Source organism: Tupaia chinensis, unplaced genomic scaffold (assembly GCF_000334495.1).
Source record: "Tupaia chinensis unplaced genomic scaffold, TupChi_1.0 Scaffold000237_1, whole genome shotgun sequence".
Classification (NCBI taxonomy): domain Eukaryota; kingdom Metazoa; phylum Chordata; class Mammalia; order Scandentia; family Tupaiidae; genus Tupaia; species Tupaia belangeri.
In genome coordinates, this window is record NW_006159715.1 from 1,994,434 (window position 1) to 2,004,694 (window position 10,261).

General features: G+C 39.3%; 1 protein-coding gene across 1 annotated transcript in view; it reads right to left on the reverse strand.

Annotated features, from left to right (window-relative positions):
- DROSHA (drosha ribonuclease III) overlaps window positions 1-10,261 on the reverse strand; it is a 151,023-nt gene that overhangs the window by 81,115 nt on the left and 59,647 nt on the right. The window contains exon 15 of the mRNA XM_006148497.3: window positions 2,700-2,869. Coding sequence (XP_006148559.1) covers window positions 2,700-2,869 — 170 coding nt within the window. The remainder of the gene's footprint in view (window positions 1-2,699; window positions 2,870-10,261) is intronic.

Here is a 10,261-nt window from a genome sequence, read left to right on the forward strand (position 1 = left end):
TGCTGATTATATTCCAATATAAACCTTTTACCCCACCTAGGCTGGTTTCCTCACTTTCTCCAAAGCTGGCCTTACATCACCCCATCTCAAGTATGGACATTTAATCACGTCAACAACTTACACTAATGTCTTGATTCCTCAGAGCCTTCACTGTACTGTTTATGAAGTTACCACTGGAATAACTACCAGCCTGGAACAGTGATCTTTGCGAACACTACGAGCTTTACTGATCCATCGTCTCCACAATTCCTTCCAGACTCGTCATATGCATACACACTGAATTTTCACCTGGGCAAAGACCACACACCATAGATAAACCTCACTAGCACCTGCCATATCATCCTGCAGCAAATCAGCTGCACAATGACCATGGTGATAGGTAAATGTCATTTATGGCACTAGATCGGAAACAAGCAAGGGGTGAAGAAGCAGCACCTGGGGACATTTTTAAACTTCAGATTCTTAGGTTCTATTGCCTTCAGCATGTGGAGTGGGCTCAGTCAAGGCACCTTCGGTTGTTTAACAGATTCTAGGATTTAAGAAAAGTGTAACTATGCTATAGCAGGAAGCCCAAGGCGAACATGTCTACTGTAGAACACAGGACTCTTTCAGGGAAATGACCAAGATGAAAACATACATCTCCTGCCACCATGACCCCATCCTCTGGCCCAGTTCTAAAACTGAAAGAAGAAATAGGAATTTATTCAACAGCTTTTCTTTAAGAAAAAAGCATTCAGTCTTACTCTCATAGTCCTATTACTTCTTTCTTTACTTTTCTTTTTTTCCAATGCCAGAAAGCATATGCAAGAGAGAAAGAACACAAGCAAATGAGTACTTGCAACTCAGGCTTAGTCAAGCTGCAATCCTTTTTCCTCCTATTCTCTAGTCAGTCAGGATCCTGGGCACACACACATGTATGTGCTCCATATGTTTTCCATTCCCATGGGACAGGGGCTGGAATCCTGGTCAGTTGTGTGGGATCTGACTTCCTTTGCCTCACACCTAAATACGTGCTATGGGGCGGGTCCCATTATATGTTTCTTCTAAAGTTACTTAAATAATTATTTCTGTGGATTCACAGCTAATGGTAAAAGTGTTATGATTTTCTAATTTTAAGCAAGGTTTGCTTAAACATTTTTATTAAACAATTTTATTTTCTGGATTCACTTACAATAATCAGTATTAGCTGAAATGTTTTACTGGCAAATAGCAACATTTTGTTTGTGCAGATGTTATTGGCATGCTACAAAAAGTTGATCGAGAGTTTTTATTTTATGAATCAAGGCTATTAAACAATTGGCAGCTTCTAAAAAAACAACAGCTTTGTTTAAATAGATGACTGTTTCTTTGCATGGAAGTATTTTAATTCTCCACTTCTGCAAAAATTGTATCATAAGATGCTAATACGGAATTATTTTATAAACAAAAACATATTTTAGGGGAAAAAAATCTAATATAAAGAAAATATTGCTTCATGTAAGAGAGAACTAGTTTCCTTTCAACTCTCTGGTTTTTTCTTAGGTTTTTTTTTTTTTTTTTTGCTACAGGGCATGTGCACTCTCTGAGAGACAGAGAGAAGAAAAGTGAGAATTTCCCCCAGGAGATATGGCAACACCACAATCCCTTCTCCACTGCTTTCTTCTCAAATTTTTAGCCATGTACATGTGACCAGCATAATTTTCAAGCCACCAGGTCTGGGACTTGAACAGGGGTCAGCTATGTGGGAATCTAGCACCTTAATCTCCATGCCACTTGCTCACCCTTAATTCTCTGCTTTTCTTTTTATATTTTTATCACAAAAATTAACATTAGAAAGTAATTCATAAAATAAAAAATTTAAGATGCAAACTAAAGAAATGAGAACTATTTGTAATAATTACGGCAGAGAAGCAATAAAAAAAGAACAAATACTACAAAATAAAATCAGGCAAAGGATATTCATTTTAGCCAATTATTAAAAGAAAACATGAATGGCCAATGAACAGTGAAAATTCTAACTTTTACTAGATACTAAAATAAATACAGAACTAAACTGAATAATACACTTTTTTCCTCTATGAAATTGAGTTTTTTTCTTAAACTAAAATAAGCAGTATGAAGATGGAGTACCCTCCTCTATTCCCAGTGGAAATTGCCTTGGTGAAGGTAATTTGCAACATATATCAAAAGCCTTAAAAATGTGTGTACCTTCAGACAGAATAAATTTACTAATGAGGTGGACTTACTAGTAACTATACCTTAAGTATCATCTTTTTCTTTTGTTTTTCTTCCTTTTTCTTTTTTGGAGAGCTTTTTGCCTTAGGGTATATGCACTTGCCAGAGACAGAGAGAGGAAAAGTGAGAAATCACCGAAATCACCTCCAAGGGAGGATAGCCATGCTGCAACCCCTTCTCTTCCATTCTCCTACAGGGATCTTGAGCACGCATGCACATGTGCCTCGCATAAGTTTCAGGCCACCAGGTCTGACTAGAATGGTGATCGGACATATGGAAGTCCAGCACCATTATTGCTACGCCATCTGCTGGCCCCAAGTGTTATATCTTTCTTATTGACTAAATATTTAAAGGAAAAACTAGGCAAAGGACAAGAAGCAACAGTACTTAAAGCTTTTCAAATCTGCAGTCACTGTTTCTGGGAACCATTCCAACCTGGAAAAGAAGGTACAACAGTCTCCGGGTGTGTAAACAGCAGAACATACCGTCCCAGGGTTGGTCACGATCATGCCTTTGCATTCCTCGGCATATTTCTGCCACTCAAGTTCTTCCCACTGCAGCATATTGGCAATCTCCTCCTCAGGGACCAGTGCTTTGCTACACCGGAGTAAGTAGAGGAGGATCTGGTGCATGGACAGAACTTCCTTTCCTCCATCTTGGGTGGGATTGCAGAGAGAGGGGACAAAATAAGGGTACTTAATTATTGGCAAGTCATCAGCTGAATAAGAAACAGCAAGATAATGGGAGAAAAGATCATGTATAAAAAGTTAATTTAAAATTCACATTGTTTAACCAGGTGCCAAATAATAAGAAAGCCATTTGTTTTACTGATGAACAGTGCTCATAAACCATCTCATTTACTAAAATGGCAACGATGACATTATAAATGATAAAAGGCTCCATTTGTGAGGTATGAATACAAAAAAAGGTACCTACCTAAATAAATTTAAAGCCACCTAGCATAAAGAACTGCAGTTTATAATATACAGAATCGTGTTATGTCTTAAATATTTTATCATTCTTTTTAGAGTAACAGATGAAAGCTCTTTAGAAGTGATGTTACTGTCTTAAGGAAATTCTAAGCTTTTATGAGGTATTTATGGATGTTTTCACTAAGCTATTGTTGCATTATGGTCTAATTTTTTGGTGCTTAATGTGCTGCACCTGCCATGATGAACAGAGCTAAACAGCCTGTGCTAATATCATGGATGATCATTATGGAGTTAGTACATGGAAAAAATGCCAATGTTCTGAGGCTTAGAGAGGCATATATCAACGAGTACACAGGATGAAAACAGCAAAGGGCATAATTAACGTACCGAGGAAAAAAACTAATCTTGTACCTGATGAACCAAAGACATCCACTTAATGTGGGCATCAAAGTGGGGTTTGCAGGCTTATTCCTCGTCTTTGGCCTTGACTTCTTGACCAAGACTGACAACTATTTGGTGCCACGTTTTCTTTGCCTGCTCCCACCAAGGAAAGGATGAGAGCCCTGACGGTTCACAGGACAATTACTACCGTCCCCAGGTCCTGAGCTATGCGAAGAACAGCAGATTAGAGCCAAATAGTTCATGGAGCAATATAGGCACCGAGATGGGATGGCACAAAAGAAAACTGCTCCATTCGGATCAGAGGAATTAATGACATCCAGGAGTTTGGGGTACTAGAAACAGAAGAGGATAAAAGATTTTGACATGAAAATGTTGTAGGCTAAGACTGTAGGCAGGCCTACATATCTGAGAGAGAAGAAAGTTACATAGAGAAGAAGGTGAATATCAAACTTTCTTCTGAGTCGTGTTTCTTTAGCTCAGATTCTAGTATGGAACCAGACCACTGGACCATACCTACGTATATATTCATTCATTCATTAACTCAAATACACATTCACTCATTTTTGCTATAGGGTACCTGCGCTCACCAGACAAAGAGAGACAAAGACAGAAAGCAAGAAATTACCTCCCACAGGGGATGGTCACATCCCAATCCCTTCTCCTCCATTTGGTTCTTGGGATTTGGGGCACGCACACACACATGGCCAGCATGAGTTTTAAGCCACTGGGTCTGGGACTCAAACCACAGTGGACTATATGGGAGTCCAGCGATGTAACCATTAGACCATCTACTGGTCCCTTCAACAAATAGATACTGAGCACCTATTATGTAGCAGGCACTATTCTAGGTCCTGGAAACACAGCAGTGATCCAAAGAACCAAATTCTCACCTTTCCTAAAGCTTGTATTTCAGTGAAGAGAAAGAGATAAAAAATAAAATAAAAAACAAACAAATCTACATAATGGATCAGATCAAGGAGAATGTTATAAACAACAATCAGACCAGGCAGGGGACCAGAACTGAACTGAAACAGTGGTCAAGATCAGCTTCTTTGAAAAGGTGTCATGTGAATAAAGACTTGAAAGCAAGAGAGTCCAGTATGCTACTACCAGGGTGAAGGGTGTCTAGCTGGAAGAACAAAAACCATAAAACGGAGTGGGACTGGTATGTTCCAGGAACAGCAAAGAGCCCAGTGTGGATGCCATTAAGTGAGGAGGGGAGCACACAAGAGGCAGCAGGAAAGGCAGGTCTTCCGAAGTTTTACGGAATTTTATCTTGAGCTCTGAATGTTATCCTGAGATGGAAGCATATTTTCACTATTATGTACTAGATACTGCGAGTGGTCCCTTGTCACAGTCATGGCAAAAAATAAACAAACACAAGTTCTAGGTCCTCAAGAAGCTTGTAGGCTTCATCACAACAATTCCTAGGGAAATTATTTTGCAAATAACGTTCTGAAAATAAAGTTCCTGATTTTCTTTTTCTTTTCCATTGGTCTTTATCCAAAATTTAGCATTTTCTTCCATTATGAAGGTAGAAAATGTACTATATCAGTATTTCTATGATCCTTAAAATTCTCTTCATCAGACAATGAGTCTCTAAAAAAATAACTGCCCAAGAAGTGAAGAAATCCCACAATACAATCAATCCACATGCAGGCATGTTCTATCTACTGACTCATTTTTATTGCTCATCACCGTAAATTTTTTATGCCTCATTACAAAGCATCTGCCGTATGCCCAAGTCACCTCTGATTAGCAAACTTTTGCGGTATTATGTATGCAATGTTTGTGATCCTTCAAAATCCTATCTTGAAATCCTAACCACAAGGAGAAGATAGTAAGAGGTAGGGCCTTTGCAAGGTGATTAGGTCATTCGTAATGAGCCCTAAAGAATGAGATTCAAGTCATTTAAAGAAATACTACAGAGCTTGCTTTCTTTCTCTGCCTTCTACTATGTGAGGATAGAGGAAGGAGGTAGCTATCTGTAAACCAGGAACAGGGCCTCCACCAAAAACCCAACCATGCTGGCACTCTGATCTCAGACTCTCACTCTTCGGAACAGTGAGAAATAAATGTTTCTGTTCAAGCCACACAGTCCATGGTATTGTTGTAATAGCACACAGACTAAGACACATGGTCAAGGCACATTTTTCAGAGTCACTCTCAAATGCGTATCTATTTTTCTTTAGCCAGCATGAGTTTTAAGCCACTGGGTCTGGGACTCAAACCACAGTGGACTATATGGGAGTCCAGCGATGTAACCATTAGACCATCTACTGGTCCCTTCAACAAATAGATACTGAGCACCTATTATGTAGCAGGCACTATTCTAGGTCCTGGAAACACAGCAGTGATCCAAAGAACCAAATTCTCACCTTTCCTAAAGCTTGTATTTCAGTGAAGAGAAAGAGATAAAAAATAAAATAAAAAACAAACAAATCTACATAATGGATCAGATCAAGGAGAATGTTATAAACAACAATCAGACCAGGCAGGGGACCAGAACTGAACTGAAACAGTGGTCAAGATCAGCTTCTTTGAAAAGGTGTCATGTGAATAAAGACTTGAAAGCAAGAGAGTCCAGTATGCTACTACCAGGGTGAAGGGTGTCTAGCTGGAAGAACAAAAACCATAAAACGGAGTGGGACTGGTATGTTCCAGGAACAGCAAAGAGCCCAGTGTGGATGCCATTAAGTGAGGAGGGGAGCACACAAGAGGCAGCAGGAAAGGCAGGTCTTCCGAAGTTTTACGGAATTTTATCTTGAGCTCTGAATGTTATCCTGAGATGGAAGCATATTTTCACTATTATGTACTAGATACTGCGAGTGGTCCCTTGTCACAGTCATGGCAAAAAATAAACAAACACAAGTTCTAGGTCCTCAAGAAGCTTGTAGGCTTCATCACAACAATTCCTAGGGAAATTATTTTGCAAATAACGTTCTGAAAATAAAGTTCCTGATTTTCTTTTTCTTTTCCATTGGTCTTTATCCAAAATTTAGCATTTTCTTCCATTATGAAGGTAGAAAATGTACTATATCAGTATTTCTATGATCCTTAAAATTCTCTTCATCAGACAATGAGTCTCTAAAAAAATAACTGCCCAAGAAGTGAAGAAATCCCACAATACAATCAATCCACATGCAGGCATGTTCTATCTACTGACTCATTTTTATTGCTCATCACCGTAAATTTTTTATGCCTCATTACAAAGCATCTGCCGTATGCCCAAGTCACCTCTGATTAGCAAACTTTTGCGGTATTATGTATGCAATGTTTGTGATCCTTCAAAATCCTATCTTGAAATCCTAACCACAAGGAGAAGATAGTAAGAGGTAGGGCCTTTGCAAGGTGATTAGGTCATTCGTAATGAGCCCTAAAGAATGAGATTCAAGTCATTTAAAGAAATACTACAGAGCTTGCTTTCTTTCTCTGCCTTCTACTATGTGAGGATAGAGGAAGGAGGTAGCTATCTGTAAACCAGGAACAGGGCCTCCACCAAAAACCCAACCATGCTGGCACTCTGATCTCAGACTCTCACTCTTCGGAACAGTGAGAAATAAATGTTTCTGTTCAAGCCACACAGTCCATGGTATTGTTGTAATAGCACACAGACTAAGACACATGGTCAAGGCACATTTTTCAGAGTCACTCTCAAATGCGTATCTATTTTTCTTTATTTTTAAAGAATTATTTAATTTAAATTATTAATATTATTATTTGTTTTAATTTGATGGGGGGGAGGGGAAGGAGAGTGAAAAAGCAGGCCAGTAAGTCCAGGATTTGAACTGTGGTCAGTCATGTGGGAGTCCAGCATCTTAACCACCACACCACCTGTTGGCCCCTCAAAATGCATTTTAATCCACCTATATAAGATGTGTGTTTCTTCAGCAATTATGTTCCTCTCTTTTCTAAGGAGCCTGGCAAACCCCCAATGTCTGTCTATGAGTGTATGGTAATCTCCAATCTTCCAGGGGGGCCCGAGCTGAGCAGTTAACAAGAGAAATTCTAAAGCCAGAAGATATTGACTGTTCACTGCACGTGCATGCCTACAGAAAAGCATGAATAAAGGAAACCTAAAGACTTGAAAAGAACCACTATGTTAACTAGACCCTTTAGGAACCAAAGGGAGTAAACGAGTACTTAGCTGGTAATCTTGTAGTCTTAAGAGACTGCTTAAGCATACAGGGGGCTAATAAAGTACATCAGTAATCTAAAATACCATAAGGAGGAGCAGAGTGCTGTTTTACTATAAGGATTCAAGGAAAGACTCATATTTTTATGGGACCAAGGAGTATGGTGAAAAGAAGAAACACAGATTCAGGTATACAACACACCACCAGAATGTCCTCACAAGCAGTTATTTTTTTTTTTTAAGAGGTTTTTGCTATAGGGTGCGTGTGCTTGCCAGACAGACAGGGAGAGACAGAGAGACAGAAAGTGAGAAATCACTCCCCAGGGGGGATGGCCACACCGCAATCCCTTCTCCTCCATTCTCCTCTTGGGACCTTAGGCACGTACACACACACACCCAGCATGAGTTTAAACCACCACGTCCAGGATGCGAACTGCAGTCGACTACATGGGAGCCCAGCAACATAGCCATTATACTAACTGCTGGTCCCACAAGCAGTCCCACAAGTCAAGTTGACTTGACACTCAGATAAAATTGAAATGAGGCTCAGGATAGGGTGGGCTAGAGACCACAGGGGGAAGGCTTCAAGTTCACCTCTGGAGTTTGCCTCAACACGTGGCATGAAGACCCTGATGGTGATCCCCCCCAAAAAAATAAATAAATAAACTGGAAAAAAAACAAAAAAAAACAGTTATCACTACGAAAGAGCACAAATTCAGAATAGGTGAGATTTATCAAAGAACGAAGACTGAGGGCCAGTCCCATAGCCTCATGTTTAAGGAAGCCAGATAATCAGAGGGTCGATACTAGGTGTGTGAACAAGTGTGACCAAAATCCCAACTGGATGGAGAGACGAGGAAAGGACTGTAGTGTGACCATACCCCACTGGGGGGTGCTTTTTCTCTGTGTCTCTGGCAAGTAAACATGCCCTCAGACAATTAAAAAAGGAGAAGGAGGAGGAGGAGGAGGAGAAGAAGAAGGGGGATGAGACTCTGCTCCGTGTCTGATATTGGGGTTCAATCCTTACGGAAGCCTAGGAGAAGGGATGCAAAATGAGAGAGCTCTGCCAAGAGCCTGTGGGGCACTGTATTCCTCACACCCAGCCTGGCAAAGAAAAAGAAAAAAAGACACCCATAAATATTTATGGAATGACTTTCTGAAGCAGATAAATAACATGGCCACTTGCTCTCAGACTTCCATGAATTTGCTAATGTTAATGAATTGGCTCTTTTGGTTTGTCTGCTTTGCTACATGTTTATGTTGGGGATTTATGGAACTATGTCACTGAGGGCTAGGAAGTAATTTTTATCTTGCTGGCTGAGACAAATAGGACATGATATAAATGAGAAATTAGAGCGGGTGAGCTAAGGTTAGCAGGAATTCTGCCAGCTCTGGGACTGGAACCGTGACAACGGCTCATTATTCGGGAAGAACTAGAGTTTGTGTTTCAGGGAATGAATCTGGACAGTCATTAATGAACTGACAGACTTTATAAACTGTTTCTTAGAGACCCAATTCTCTCAGTTTATGTTGCTTGATTATTTATATGGTTTTAGGGAGAGGGGGGCAATTTGTTAGGGAATTTGTGTTAACTATATGGCTATTTAAACAAGTATTTCTCAACTGTGAAACACTCAATGTTAAGAAGTAGAAAAATACCTTCCCCATCCCTATATTGTATAACTGCATTACTATGCCGTCTATGCATTCCTTTGAACACCTTTATAGAACCTTATTTTTTAAAATTTGTATTAACCACAGGAATTTTCTAAATGGTCCAGATATCAAATTATATCAAGAAGCTGTATGAATTGATGTTTTTTTTCAAACTTCAGTTGCCTCTGGGAAATTCTGAGATACTTCCCTACCCCCTGGCATTCTGCCAACCATACCTGAAATCTACTGCTCCAGAGGGGGCAATTTCTGAAAATCAATTCGGTACAGTCAATTTGTGACTCTGATTCAGGATTTTTGGTGCTTTAACTACAGCAATGATAAAAGCAATGAACAGGCTTTCCCTAAGTTCATTCTTGAATTATGTCCTACTCCAGCCCCAGTTAGTCAGAATTAAAATCTTAATCTGAGTCTAGTTGCTGCTTGGTGACCAAAGGTATAAAGTGGGATAGGGGAAAAAAAAAATTTTTTTTTTAAATTCTTAAGATTTCAATAAACTAGTCACTGTGAGATTTGGCTTCTGGCTAATTGGTTTTCATTGAATAATCCTTGGCTTATATTATCAAGCTTAATTTTGAGTAAAGAAGCAACTGAGAAAACTATCTTCAAAATGGGTAAACTGAGGAACTGGAGAAAAATTATAATGGTTTAGAAAACAAACTTTCAATTATGTATTATAATAAATATAAATAAAAAGTAGATAGAAAGTGGATAAATATAGAAGATTTATTGCTGAGTGAAGCAAGTCAGGCTATGACAGAGGGACACTGCATGTCTCCACTTATCGTAAACCGACTGTCTATACTCTATGGTAGAGACTGAAAGATTAGAAGGCATAAAAGCACTGAAAATAGTTAGGAACACTAAAGACAGTGTGGAAGGAGGGTAGGAGAGGAAAAAAGCA